Here is a 15,621-nt window from a genome sequence, read left to right on the forward strand (position 1 = left end):
AAAAAAAAAAAAAAGAAAACATTTAAATATTATCAGTGGTTCTGTGTTGGGAACATAGGAGATGGACACACCCTAGATCATTGTGTGTGTCCCCATAGGAGCTGGACACAGTCCCTAGGCTCCCCACAGAGGACTAAACAGAAAGTGATACTACATTTGATCTTAAGAGAAGAAACTGTGTTCAGTCTTTACAAGTTCAGCAGTAAGTTATCCAAATGTCTCAATAGCATTAGTGAGTGTCTGCGGGTTAGATTGCATCTATTGTTACAGTCATGCTTTGGGGCTGCTATGGAGCTCCCTACTCCACTGAGACTTTAGGGAAGGATTATCCTTCCCTCAGCTGCCAGGAGTGCAGCAGAAATGTACAGAGTGCACCTAACTTTAGGATGGTGCAGCCTGCTCTGCCTGGCAGGGTTCCTCCTCCATCTTTACCCTCTTTGGGATTAGATTCACCTCTGGGGACACACAAAAGTAGCAGTCCGTGCTCCTTTGAGCTCAGAGACTAAGGCTGTTACTGGCCCTTGCATGGGACACGTAGGAACTTATTGGCGCTCTCATTACCCTGTGTGCCTGCACAAAGGTCAGGGACAATATGACCCTAAATAAAGAAAATAAAGCATTAAAATGTGGCAGGTTTAACCTGGTTTAGCTGATAACAAGCTCACAGTTTCTGGGCCAAAGGATGTAGTTTCAGATCCCAAACCAGGTCTTGGGCTCATAATCCAAACTGACTAGAGCTAGAGGGGGATTCTATGGTAGAGGCATCATCATTCAGATGATCACTGAGTTTTCGTCAATATTCCCTCTCTGTCAGATAGCATGTGGGTTTTTGCTGATCTCACAATAACTACTGTATTTGTCCATGACCTCTGCACTGCCAACTGTAGGAATGACTCAGCAAAGTGCTCAACTTTCATTAATTTCAGGTGTTCTCAACTCTGCTTTGTGGGATTAGGACCTATCTGAGTCATTATTACAAAGTCTTATCGGCTACCCAGTATGGTACAATGATAAAACAATGGTTTTGGAACTTATGAGAGGTGCGGTTCTAATCCTGGCTCAGCAAGTCAGTTTGTCTCTCTGTGACTCAGTTTCCCCATTGGTAAAATGTGGATGATGATGCTTTGTAAAAGCACTTTGAGTTGACCTATAGATGCAAAGTGCTGTGTAAAAGCAAAATAGTTATGTTTCTATTCAGGAATTTGTTAATTCTCCTTTGGTATGATAACATCTCTGTTTGCCAGTTCACCTTCAAAATAATTATCCTAACATCTAATATGTTCCTAAAACTATGCAGTAATCCTGCATTACATACTAAATGAAACTCTCTAGCCTCCAGGGCTGTTTTTACATATTTGTAAGGCTTGCGTTGTTCAGATAAGAAGTCACTGGTTTTATACAACTGCTGAAAAAAGAGCTATTACCATACAGTTCTATAATTTAATAGCTCGAAGAATATCGACTTGTCAAATTAGTATCTCTTTGTTCAGAAAAGCATAATCTTGGATGCTATTGTGTGAATAATGAATTCTAGGTGTTGTGTGCTATCTCCATGGGTCTAAGTCTTATAGTCAGAACTGTTTTTGTTCATTTTTGCAGCGGCTGTGGGAAATAAAATAAATACATTTGGAAACATAATAATTTAATCACCAATGTTTTAAATATCTATCTTTAATCTTGTTCCCATACTACTCAAAAAAAGCAATAGAGAAATATGCAAAACTCTCCTTCAAATGTTGCTAGACGTAGATCATTTTTTAAGTCCAAACCTCCACTTTCCAAATTGATATGTCTTCAGATCTTTGCTGCTAAGCACTCGATTATGGATGGACTGCAGTACTGTAGTTGCTTTGTAATTTTTTATTTTTTTTTAATTATCTGCCACGGTGCAGTGACATTTCAAGAACAAGAACTGAACACATGCTACCTCACTCAGCCTGGGATGTTAGGAAGTAATTCTCTTCACCCTTGTGAAGTTGCCCTTTTACATACGAGAACTCAAACTGACTGACTGGAGATTGTCATCAGTCAATATCTGAAAATGTGATTATCCTGAAAGTGTGTGAGAGAGACATGCCTGTTACCTTATTTCCTTAACTGTATACTATACACATTTCCACTAGCTCTTTCAAATATTACCCACTTTTTCAGTTTTGTTTTAACCTTTTCCACTGCTTTGTTTTAGACTTTGAGCTTTGTGTTGTCAGTGTGTTGTATCGTATTCTGTTTATATGCAAGACAGCACATACAGACGCATCCCATTTATCTTTCCCCATACGTATAGCCACTCATCTCTTCTGTGGAACTCCTCTTGCTTTACTTACCCATAGGCAAAGTCTTTCCAGCAATCTTTCCTTCTTCTTTAACTATTATTTATTATTTACGGAAAAAGACACTGTCAAATGGATTATGTCCAAATTTTGTCCTGCCCCAAAACTTTAAAATCTGGTGGAGGAATTTCTTCTAGATTCTAAATGTTTCCAATATTAAATATATATATTCCAGTTTCTTGGGGGGAAGAGCCAATGTTTATGTAGGACCTGCACAACAATAATATGTGCTCTTCAGCGCCTTCATTGGTCCTACTGGTCCTTAATATCATGAGTTCATCTAGACTTTATGGTGGTTCTGGAAAACAAAATAGAGACACTTTAAAGGATAAGCCCCAGACTAGTTCTTCCATATAATCAGTTTTCATATTTGTGTAGTACAATCACAAAACTTTTTTCTTCAAATCCAAAGGAAAATATTTGTAATTATTGTTTAGAAAACGAATCCTGAAAGAGTTTGCGACTGAGTGTATGGGAGGACTTGGCGTATCTTGCCCATATTGGCTCAAATCATAAGCTTGGATCAAGTTTCACTAAGACAGTACAAGGGTTTCACACCCTTTTCATGGTTTATTCACTAGAACCACATGAATGTGTGTTGAATCTTTCATTAAAAAGTACTTAATGCTAAGCAGACAGTCAATGTGTTTGCATTATTTTGGTTTGTCCGTTGGAAATCTTTTGGGTACTTTTCACTGTTTCTCCAGTGTTAGACTCTGTGCTGCATTCATCACTTCCTGCATTCATCACTTCCTGGGAGCTCCGGCAGATGGGAGGGAGAGAGCTGCAGAATATTAGGAGCAGCACAATGGTTAGAGACTGGTTTGTGCACTGAAATGCAGTCCACTGCAGAAGGCATGAACAAAGAACTATGCGCCTTTTAAATTCCACTTAAACCCTCAGAGCTAGGGGAAGTAATGTGCTATTAAAACTGAAGATTACTTCCTGACTCTGCCCAAATCAAGACATGCTGACTCCCAGGAAGTAATCTCCAGTTTGTCACTATTAATAGCACATTACTTCCCCCTCTGCACCAGCTCAGCCATGCTGGTTGGTGCATGGAGGAAGGCAGGCTGAGGCATGAGCTGTGTTGCATGTGCTTCTCTCTCTCCCTAGCTTCATGGGAGTTAAGCTTGCTCAGCCCCTTGTAGTTACTATCAAGCCTACCGAGCTGACTGGAAAAGCTGCAGCTATGCTTATCTGAATGACATAGCTGTTCCACTACTAAATAGCACATAGCTGTGTCCATTAACCAGGGTTTTGCATAGCTTTGAGGTCTAGAGACCACAGCCTTTGCATTGCTGGGATAGATGGGGAAATATGCCTACAATCACATCCCTCCTGCCACAGTAAAGCAGTCTGATAGCTATTGCTTACTTGGGTGCTTTCATGGCTCAGATCATCTGAAACTGCTCCAGTGTAAAAGGATTCTGTTCTCAGAGCCTTGATATGTGGGTTCAGATGCATCTCTCCATTTTTAAAAGGCCTAGAAGAATCTAGTACCAGTTCCTGAAATTAAGCTCCCATATTGAATCCACCTACTCAGCTTGCTCCAGCTAGAAATATAAATGTGTGAACGGGGCCCATAATTTTAACTCAGAGCCTTCAGGCATTCGTTCAGAATGTTCCATTTTGCTAAATTTCATTTTATTGAATTAATACGTTAAATACATTAAATGCTTTGCTAATATTAGTTTTCTATGTAACAACTGCAATAGTTGATTCAAGGAAATCATGTGATAGTGAATGGGAGGGGAAATATTCATGAGATGATCCCTCTGCTTGTGCTATAAAAATGTTGAGAAGCCCTGGTCTATGCAGACCTGTGTGACCTTTAACTGATTTCAGGCGTAAATAGATTTTGTATCTTTTTAATATTATTTCCTATTGGTGACTTAGATAACCTAGACAGGACAGGCAAGAACAAGTCCCCAAACTTAGGGCTGCCATAGCAAGTTTGTGGAAATAGCAAGTTATGTCTGAGCACAGATACGCACCAGGACGAGGAGCACAAAAGGACCTTGTGAATATAAATAGATCTGTCCCTATTGAAGGTGACCTACAAATGGCTCTCTGCAGTAGGAACTATCTCTTTGTGTTTTTTACAGTGCCAACAACAATGGGGCCCTGATCCTTTAGGTGCTACTGCAATATAAATAAATAAATAAATAAATAAATATGCAGCGGTTGGGGGGGAGGGGATTTAAATTGAATTTGTGCACCTTTTTGAAGCTGCATGATGAAAAAAGAAAATCAGGCTTCTTTATCCAAAAGAGTTTTTTGGGGGGGTGGGTTTTGTACCTTAGAAATATCAAGAATGTCAAGTTGACGTTAACTGAAGTGGCAAGGGTGATATAACTTTTTAACAAAGGCATCCTCACAGGAACGTCCATGAACATCATGGGTTCACCTTATTCTCTTTATTAAAGGCAGTCAGGACCAGTTATCTCAGATGCTTTCTCTGCTTGTTTTTCCCTGATAGGGTCTATGTTTTCTGCTTTGAAGCCACCTGAAACCATCTTCAAGATAATTTTTTGGCTTGGCTACTTCAACAGCTGCTTGAACCCAATCATCTACCCCTGCTCGAGCAAAGAGTTCAAGAGGGCTTTTATACAGATCCTGAAGTGCCAGTGCCACCAGCGGAGGCGGCTGGGGTGGTGGGCCTACAACTACAGGAACTGGAACCAAGGCTCCTTCGAACGCTCCCGCAAGGACTCGTTGGAAGACAGCAGGAGCTTCCTAAGCGGCAGTCAGAGGACATTATCCTCAGCCAACCCGAGCCCCAGCTACCTGAGCAAAGTCACTCACCCTCCCATGGAAATGTACACGTTCCAGGAGTGGAAGAGCTCCAGCTCCTTCCTGGGCCCCCTACAGGAAGGCAGCAGGCGAAAGGACTCATGCCACCTCTTTACCTTCAAGCTCCCAACCGAGCACAACGGACATATCGCTGCTGGCAGCCAAGCCTCGCCCAATGGGGGCTGCAAGACCATCTGTGACACACTGAACAGCACAGCTGACTGCAGAATGGCTGTTGAAATGAGCAAATTCTAAACGCTGTTCCCTGGATGCAGGAGGGCCTGGATTCTGGGCTCATCTGCACACATTAAGTTGGTTGGTGTTTAACCCAGGCAAAGACACGAACCTGCACCCAATCTAGACATGCTTGACATGGTGCCGGGAGGGAGTTCATCCAGGATGGCAGTAGCAGGCAGCCTAATGTCAGAATATTGGCATAGTCCCACCACTGCAGGGAGATCAGTGCTCCAAGTTGATTGCCAGAGATGCTGCAGAAATTTGTGCACAATGCAGGGAAGGGCCCTATAAAGACAGTGATGTGCACTCAGCTAAATATTCAGCTCTGATGGAAAGGCTGTGGAGTATCCAAACACACATAACTATAGAAAGTTTATATAAGTAGAGAGAGAGAGAGTGTGTATCGTCAAGAGGAAGCGTGGTTTTATTTGTACCTCTTCAGGGTACCACTAGCTGCTTCTGGTTTTGCCTGTAAAAACCTTACCTGTTGGTGTACTTCACTGAACGATAGCACTTTAGAAACCACAAACAATGTCAAAGATTAAAGTAACTTCACATGTATACATCACTTTTGTTTATTAATATCCAATTGGCATTCCAGGAGAGCCTCCTTTCCCACTCTCCCATTCGTGCATGTGCGTGCAGGCTGGGGTGGGATCTCCCATCATAGCCACTGATATCCTTTGGGGCAGCGTTATGAGTTGGCGATGAGTTAAAAATGGAAGTGAACCAACTTGGCCAAACTCCCCTATCTTTTACCATGTTATTTTTTTGAAAGCTTAAAAACATCAGCAATGGTCAGGGCTCAGTATTCGTGCGCCAGCACATTAGTAATTGTCCTATAAGCTTACGGGCAACCAAAGGGTCTGGTTTCCAAAGCAAAACCCATAAATCACTCCAGATCCTTCATAAACAGCTTTGCAGACATAGCACAAAAGAGCACTGACCGCTGGAAGCACATAACCCAGCCTGAGAGCAAATATGCTGGATTCAGTAAAACCCACTTGGTGTTTTTGGCAGTGTTTGGAGGTGACATTGCATTTCTAGTGACTTTTGCTTTGTCACTGAAATCAGAAATGGAAAAATCAAAAGGATGCAGTTATATGAGAGTCCCACTTTGCTTTGCATCCTTCAGCTCAATAACATGGTAATAACTAGGGGATCTCTGAGGACATCTTCTAATATGTTTTAACCCATGTTTGGAAGTTGTTTTCATCTCTTTCAATTAAGTGTGAATCGTGAAACTAACGACTGTGAATTTTTACATAAAGTGGTACAAACCATGGCAACTGGTCTTTACTCCTTCCTCTGACCCGAGGCTTCCCTTATTAGGAATTTTAGCAATGTTTTTGTGAATACTGAAACAGAGGCTGAACCATAAACAGATGTGCGGAAAACACTTAACAGATGTTTTTAGAATGTTGACTCCCATGAGAGCATTTCCCTTGGTTTCATTGCATATGTATATTCCCTCATTAGGTTGATGAAGATGGATGTGATCTGTGGTTGGGCCAAATATCCTCCAGCTCAGTGAGCAAAGATAGAGAAGTTTTGTGTCTAGGTCATCACATGCTCATATACTACAATGATGAGAGCCATATAAGTACATATACAGACTTAATGTACGGCACCTTGGGTCTGATCCTGATCCCATTGAAGTCATTGGCAAATCTCCTGTTGCGTTTAAATGGCCCAAACCTGCTCCTACTGAGTTGCAATTTCCTCTTAAAGGGACACTGCTTATTAAAATAGAAAGGATTTAAAAAATCTTTCCACTCTTTTTGCCACGCATTTATTTTTTGTATTCTACTCCACTCAGAAAAGGAAGCTAGACTGGACGATTTTGCTTTCCGCTTGTGCTGCACTAGGATATTCCTGTTCTCTTTGAGTTTCCCACAGTGCAGATGACGGTGTGGGGTTCTTTTGTGTAAGTTTTCATTTTAATTTTTGGAAGGGGACCCACGGGGGGAAAATGTTCTAAAAACATTTCTAGTCACATTAGGTTTTGTAAATTATTGTTGATTACAGATCAGAATTTTGGGCCTAACTGTTTGATAGTGTCCTTCTAGGTTTAGCTTAACAGGTGAGTCATGCAGTGTAAACCCAAACTAAAACAACATCTATCAACTTTGGAGAACTTTTCAGAGCTGATGGTAGAAGGTGCAGCACAGCCAGCATTTCACTCCTCTAAAGCCTTTAACAAAGCAGCTTTGAAAGACTGGCATTTCTTTTTATTACTTTTGGTTCTTAACAAAAGCTGTCTGATCCCTGATAATCATTCAAGCTCCTTAAATAATTGTATTTCATTTTAACGAGATTTCTGTAGTCACCTGTGGCAAGCCTTGAAATTTGATATTGTGCCACTCCTTGCTGGACTGATCTATAAGCACTTGTCATTTTTATACATTGGATACTCCTTACAACATCCAAAGAAAAGATTCATCGCTGCCGATTTAGCTTTTCAAATTTACAAAAGGGAATCTTGGTCATTTTAGTGCAGAAAAAACACCTCTCTCCAAGTAACAGAGAAGGAAACCCAGACTGATCAAAGAAATCTTAACTAAGCTTCACATTAGTCCATACCATTTGTCCAGTACCTCCCCAAATCCTCCATTTCATAATCACAGCCAACGCATCAGAGGCAGCTTGCCGGATGAGATGGTTGGGGGATACAACCTTCCAAGAGGAACAAAAATCCAGGAGACGTTCTGTTTTAGGATCCCTGCCACCTGGGAAGATAACAAGAGAAAAGTTAACTTACTCAGCATGGGAATAAAAATGTCAAACAGTTACAGCCAGCCAAAAGTAAATATATATTGTACTTTCTAAGGCTATGTCTACACCACAGTTTATGTCAGTATAATTCAGTGGTTCTCAAAATTTTGTACTGGTGACCCCTTTCACATAGCTAGCCTCTGAGTGCGACCCCCCTTATAAATGAAAAACACTTTTTTATATATTTAAAACCATTAAAAATCCTGGATGCAAAGTGGGGTTTGGGGTGGAGGCTGACAGCTTGAGACCCCTCCATGTAATAACCTTGCGACCCCCTGAGGGGTCCCGCCTCCCAGTTTGAGAACCCTTGGTATAACTTATCCCGCTCAGGGATGTGAATAAACCACCCCCATGAGCGACATAAGTTACATTGACATACACGCTCGTGTGCACAGCGCTATGTCGGCGGCAGAGCTTCTTCTGCTGACATAGCTTCTGCCGTTCACAGAGGTGGTTTTATTAATCTCTTCACCAGACACACTGCAGCAGCACAGCTGCATCAGTACAGCTGTGCCGCTGCAGCACTGTGCATGTAGACATGCCCTAAGTAAAACATTTCCTCTACCGTCCACTGTAGGCATTCAGCAAGCCAGGCCTTGCCTGGAGCATATCATTCAGAAGTGGTTCAAAAGCTTCACCTCTTATTGCCATGACATCGGATGCATTAACAGAGTGATTGATCCCACAGCTTTAGTGGACCTGTGTGAAAGCAAACAATGCCAATGGAAGCAATGAGGTGAGGTGACACTTGACATGTAAATAAGACATTATTTCAACAAATTGTGATGTCTCATTAGCTTGATTCATATTTGTTATCCTATAATTCCTATATTTGGCACCCTGTTCCTCCACAAAATGTGGGGATTCCTCACATCTCTTTGCAGTTCATCTCATTCTTTTTTTACAGCCATTCTGGATTCCCCATGACCTCCCTTTAGATATTTCATGATCCTCCTCTTCATAGCTTCCTGCTTCCCACTTGTAGGCTCCCTGCCTTTCATCTCATGAGAACCCCAAGTCCAGCTTTTTGGAGGGTCTCATTTTGGGCCACATGGTTTGGTTCTGCATGGAGCTCCGGTGCCACTCTGGCACCTTTGGGAAGCAACCTGCACATACATGTGAGGTTTCTGTAAAGTGGTGCCAAGCCACAGTTCAAACCTGCAGACAGACTGCCAGGGAGAAGCACCTCACCTCTAATCACAGCATCAACACATATCTGAGACCCCATTACCAAACACAATGTAAAGACCAGCGTGAAGGACTCAGGCTGTAAAATGGACTTGAGAGAATCCATTCGTGCCACCTATGAAGGAAAGTAGGGAGACCTGCAGGAGGAATATCTATCATGATTACATTCCTGTCACTGCTGCCCTGGGTTGGGTTTCAACAAGTGGCCAGAACCTCCATATCCTTTCTCAGAGGAAATCTACTGTAATCTCTTTATTGTACCAGTAGAATCTTTCCAAATCTGCATCCAATCAAGTCCTGCCCAAATGAGGTCCTGCACATCTCTCTATCTTCCCTCCGTTAAGTCCTCCCTCCATTGCTGCTTCTTTCTTTTGGTGAAAAATTAGTCAAGGTAGAGCATCATCAGCAAGCCTTGTGGGACCAGTCCCCTTTTGCCCCTTTGTTAAGGAAAGAATATAGATTACATATAGAATATCTGCAGCCTATGGGGAAATAGCAATTGGCGTGTTCTGGTGGCCTGGAGGATGCAATTATATTCCATCATGTAGTTCTGCCTGTAGCACCAATAACCTCTCTGATAAACTAACTAGGGGTATGTCTACACTATAGTTAGACACCCGCAGCTGGCCCATGCCAGCCAACTTGGGCTCATGGGGTTGTGCTATGGGGCTGTTTAATTGTGGTGTAGGCATTTGGATTTGGGCTTCAGCCCAGGCTCTGGGACATAAGAACATAAGAATGGCCATACTGGGTCAAACCAAAGGTCCATCTAGCCCAGTATCCTGTCTTCCAACAGTGGCCAATGCCAAGTGCCCCAGAGGGAATGAACAGAAGAGGTAATCAAGTGATCCATCCCCTGTCTCCCATTCCCAGCTTCTGGCAAACAGAGGCTAGGGACACCATCCGTGCCCATCCTGGCTAATAGCCATTGATGGACCTATCCTCCATGAATTTATCTAGCTCTTTTTTGAACCGTGTTATAGTCTTGGCCTTCACAACATCCTCTGGCAAAGAATTCCACAGGTTGACTGTGCGTTGTGTGAAGAAATACTTCCTTTGGCTTGTTTTAAACCTGCTGCCTATTATTTTTATTTAGTGACCCCTAGTTCTTGTGTTATGAGGAGTAAATAACACTTCCTTATTTACTTTCTCCCTTGCAGGGTCCTGAATGTCCACACCACAATTAAACAACCCCTTAGCCCGAGCTCTAGTTAGCTGGCATGGACCAGCCGTGGGTTTTTAATTGCAGTGTAGGCATACCCTCGGTGTCCAAATGGGTTTGCTTACATTTCAGTGGTTTTGCCACTTAGCACAGAAGACACTTGTAAAATACTGTGTTTCTCCAAGTTAAGCTACTACATGTAGCCTAATTGCTAACTAGAAGCCTGCAGAAACCCATTCAGTCAAGAGCACAGCTGTAATGGCTCATACTATATTGTTATAGCTCAGCTGCACCTACATTAAACTCATTAGGTGTCAACATTTTCATCCATCGCAAGAGTGCTTCTTATTTTGGCAAGAGGTGATGGTAAAATCAATCCAAGCAAATGAGATTATACCATTGAAACTCTGGGTCATAGTGCATTGTTTACTCTTGGGAAATTAAATTGTCGGTTATCTTTCCAAATGGGGTGGGAAAGGGAGAAAGCAGGGAGTGCACATTAATACTGTAAAACTGAAGTTCCAGTCTGAAAAGTGATATGTGAAACTAGTATCAAAGGGGTAGCTGTGTTAGTCTGGATCTGTAAAAGCAGCAAAGAGTCCTGTGGCACCTTATAGACAAACAGACGTATTGGAGCATGAGCTTTCGTGGATGCATGCATCCGAAGAAGTGGGTATTCACCCACGAAAGCTCATGCTCCAATACGTCTGTTAGTCTATACGGTGCCACAGGACTCTTTGCATGTGAAACTAGTACTTCCTTACGCTACAGCAATGCTCTCTGGGTGCATTCAGAGTCATTGGAGTAGATCTCCATCTGGGGTAAATAAGCATCAAATTACACTGGATAAAAAGGAATGTTCTGAGGTAGTGGCTCCTGTAGCTCAGAACCAACTAGCTCTGAGAGAGCGAGCTGGATTCTATGCTGGCTTGTGCATCAACGGAATTGCTCACTTAGGGTATGTCTACACTACGAGGGTAATTCGATTTTACTTAAATCGAATATGTGGAATCGATATTGCAAAGTCGAACGTGTGTGTCCACACTAAGGACACACTAAGGACAGTAATTCGACTTTGTGAGTCCACACTAACGGGGCGAGCGTCGATATTGGAAGCGGTGCACTGTGGGCAGCTATCCCACAGTTCCCGCAGTCCCCGCTGCCCATCGGAATTCTGGGTCGAGCCGCCAATGCCTTCTGGGTAAAAAAAATTTGTCGTCATCCGTCCGTCACTAACGCCCTCCCTCCCTCCATGAAAGCGCCGGCGGGAAATCAGTTCGCGCACTTTTCTGGTCAGTGACAGCGCGGACGCCACAGCACTGCGATCATGGATCACGCTGCGACCATCGCTGCACTTGTGGCCGTTCTCAACACCTCGCAGCTTATCATACACCTTTCCCTGAGGCAGATGAAGAGTAATCAGGCGAGGAGGCTACGACACCGCCGTGATGGCCTGAAGTCGGAGAGTAGCACAGAGCTGTCAGAAACCATGAGCCCCAGCACCCAGGACATCACGGTGGCAATGGGTCATGTGGATATCGTGGAACGGCGATTCTGGGCCCGGGAAACAAGCACGGACTGGTGGGACCGTATAGTGCTTCAGGTCTGGGATGAATCCCAGTGGCTGCGAAACTTTCGCATGCGGAAGGGGACTTTCCTCGAACTTTGTGAGTTGCTGTCCCCTGCCCTGAAGCGCCAGAATACCAGGATGAGAGCAGCCCTCACAGTTGAGAAGCGAGTGGCCATAGCCCTCTGGAAGCTTGCAACGCCGGACAGCTACCGGTCAGTCGCGAACCACTTTGGTGTGGGCAAATCTACCGTGGGGGTTGTTGTCATGCAAGTAGCCAAGGCAATCGTGAAGGTACTGCTCCCAAAGGTAGTGACCCTGGGAAACGCGCAGGTCATCATAGATGGCTTTGCCGCGATGGGATTCCCAAACTGCGGTGGGGCTATCGATGGGACTCACATCCCTATCCTGGGACCGGACCACCAGGCCAGCCAGTACATCAATAGAAAGGGCTACTTTTCAATGGTGCTGCAAGCACTGGTGGACCATCGGGGACAGTTTACAAACATCTACGTCGGATGGCCGGGCAAGGTTCATGACGCTCGCGTGTTCAGGAACTCTGGTCTGTTTAGACGGCTGCAGGAAGGTATTTACTTCCCAGACCACAAAATAACTCTTGGGGATGTGGAGATGCCTACAGTCATCCTCGGGGACCCAGCCTACCCGCTAATGCCCTGGCTCATGAAGCCCTATACTGGCGCCCTGGACACAGAAAAAGAACTGTTCAACTACCGGCTGAGCAAGTGCAGAATGGTGGTGGAGTGTGCTTTTGGCCGTCTCAAAGGGAGATGGAGAAGCTTACTCACTCGCTGTGATCTCAGTGAAACCAATATCCCCATCGTTATTGCAGCTTGCTGTGTGCTCCACAATCTGTGTGAGAGCAAGGGGGAGACCTTTATGGCGGGGTGGGAGCTAGAGGCAAATAGCCTGGCTGCTGATTACGTCCAGCCAGACAGCCGGGCCATTAGAAGATCCCAGCGGGACGCCCTGTGCATCCGGGAGGCTTTGAAAGCTAGGTTCCTGAGTGAGCAGGGCAACCAGTGACTTTTCAGTTTGTGGACAGAAAAGCTGAACCTGCCCCCGTTTCTTTACCCAGTTCATTTTGACTATCCTCTCCAGTTACATACCCCCTTCACCCCCTTCCCCTTCCCAAAAAATAAAATCATTTCGATTTTGTTAATGAACACCGTTGTCTGTATTGCTGTTTTCGCGGGAATATTTTAAACCGGGGACGCAGACTGTGGCGGGGGGCGGGTTTAGTGTTCTGATGCAAATGATGCTTCTAAACTCCCGGAATGACAGGCTCCGCACTGGTGGACTGGTTATTTCAATGGAGCCTGCCAGCACTCCTGGGGGGGACTGTGTGTATGTGTCGGCTATGTGACTTTCTGGCAGGGGGGGTAGGGTTACAGATCCCCTGCTGCGTGGATCTGTGAGCCAGGATAAGGACCGCTGCATAAGATCTGTAACTGCCCTCCCCCGCCACAAAGTCACAGAGCAACCCCGCCCCCAGAACATGAAAAACACCTCCCAGACTGACCAGGGTAACCAGTGACTGCACTGTGTATGTGTCCTGATGCTGGACCTGACACCGCCTCTGTACCCTGCTAAAGGTCACTGTCCTGTCCAATTACCAAGCCCCTTCCCCCTCTCCAGACAGACTCTCCCTCAAAAGAACCTGACTGAAACAGTAATGGACAGAAACAAACATTTTATTGCGAACCAGACATGAAACGTGGGTGGTGAAACTTGAACGGGGGCTTGTGTGAGGTGGGTAGGAAAGGACTTATGAAATTTTGGGGAATGTCAGCCTTCTAGTGCTAGAGCAGTCTGCAGGGGTTGACTGAAAGTTTTAACGGCCCTTGCTGCCCCTCCTTCTTTGGACTTTGGGTGAGGGTGGTGTGGGACTTGGTGGCGGGTGAGGGTGGTTACAGATAGACTGCAGCGGGGCTCTGTCCTCCTGCCTCCGGTCTTGCAGAACATCCACAAGGCGCCGGAGCGTGTCCGTTTGCTCCCTCATTAGTCCAAGCAGCTTTTCAGTAGCCTGTTGGTCCTCCTGACGCCACCTCTCCTCCCGTTCCATGACTGCTCGGTGCATTTGTGACAAGTTCTCCCTCCACTGTGTCTGCTGGGCTGCCTGGGCTCGGGAGCATCCCATTAGTTCTGAGAACATGTCTTCACGCATCTTCTTCTTCCTCCGCCTAATCTGCGCTAGCCTCTGGGAGTGTGCTGACAGGCTGGGTTGGGAGACAGTCGCAGATGTGTCTGTGTGAACTGTAAAAAGGGAGTGAATTCCTGAGACAGATAAATGAAATTGTATACAAAGAACCTAGTCTTTCTCTGTGAACAAGACCATGCACTGCACCTCTCACATGCGCACTCAGGACAAGGTCGAATTTTCGGCCGTCGCCTTCAGTGCCTGTGGACTTGCGGAGGTCTTGGAGTGATCAGAGAACTGTGGCTGGAGACCTGAACTTCTGGAGCGGTCAATAATGGTAAGCCGGAGACTTGTGGCTGCTTAAAACTCCAGCAGTAGCACTGGCCTCCTTTCACATTGAAAGCAATGCCAGTCTCTGCTGCCAGCAATCAGGACAGCATCAACTCTGCCCCTGTCCCACCCCCTCGCGGCTGTCCCAGGGAAAGATCCCTGTATGCTGCCCCTCTCCCTCCACCGCGTGGCTGTAAAGCAGTCCCAATACTAACATTCCCCTCCCTAATTCAAAGCAGGGCGTCATGAGCGACATCACCCTCCTGAGGATCCCGGACACCCAGAAAGAACGCATGCTGCGGGAAAGCATGCAGAAACCGGGGCCGTATGCCGCCATGCTATGTCGGGCCATGATCCCCGAGTACCTGATTGTGGCGTGGAGGGGACATGTCTGCTACCACGGAGGGCCCAGTAAGATCGCCCTACCCCGGAACCTCATAAACAGGCTTGAGATCTACCTCCACGAGACCTACGAGGAGTTCTCCTACGAGGATTTCTCGTCAATCCCCGGCCACATTGGCCGGATTTTCGCCTAGGTGCACTGGGACTATGGAGTGGAGCGTCTTGGGCCTCGGAATCATGTAGTAACGGACATTGTGAAAATTTTTTAAAATACTTGGGACTAAATTGAGCAGAGCCTAAGACAGAGAAATCATGAAAACCCATTTGTTACCTTTGTAAATATTCCTGTTTTGCACCTGATTCTTTTTTACTAGTTTACAGCACTTTTATAAACATACATTGTTAATAGTATAAATATTACCGTTCTGTTTTAAATAAATGTTTACATGTTTACTGCACTTACTGCTTGATCCTTCCCCTGATTCTGTGTCCGGGGTAAGGGATGGGGACGGTTGGTACGGGATCTCGGTAAGGGTGATGAAGAGCTCCTGGCTGTCGGGGAAATCAGCGGTGCCAGCGCTGTCGACTGCCTCGTCCTCCTCATCTCCTTCTTCATCTTCCCCGTCCACTAACATGTCCGACGAGGAACCGGCCGCGGACAATATCCCATCCTCAGAGTCCACGGTCAGGGGTGGGGTAGTGGTGGCGGCCGCTCCCAGGATGGAATGCAGTGCCT

At 45.2% G+C, this 15,621-nt stretch overlaps 1 protein-coding gene across 1 annotated transcript in view; it reads left to right on the forward strand.

The window, feature by feature from the left end:
* ADRA1B (adrenoceptor alpha 1B) overlaps positions 1 to 5,381 on the forward strand; it is a 19,918-nt gene extending 14,537 nt beyond the window's left edge. Inside the window, exon 2 of the mRNA XM_024211927.2 lies at positions 4,813 to 5,381. Coding sequence (XP_024067695.2) covers positions 4,813 to 5,381 — 569 coding nt within the window. The remainder of the gene's footprint in view (positions 1 to 4,812) is intronic.
* Positions 5,382 to 15,621: the final 10,240 nt, after the last annotated feature.

Source organism: Terrapene carolina, unplaced genomic scaffold (genome assembly GCF_002925995.2).
Source record: "Terrapene carolina triunguis isolate 2854851 unplaced genomic scaffold, T_m_triunguis-2.0 Scaffold395, whole genome shotgun sequence".
NCBI classification, from domain to species: domain Eukaryota; kingdom Metazoa; phylum Chordata; order Testudines; family Emydidae; genus Terrapene; species Terrapene triunguis.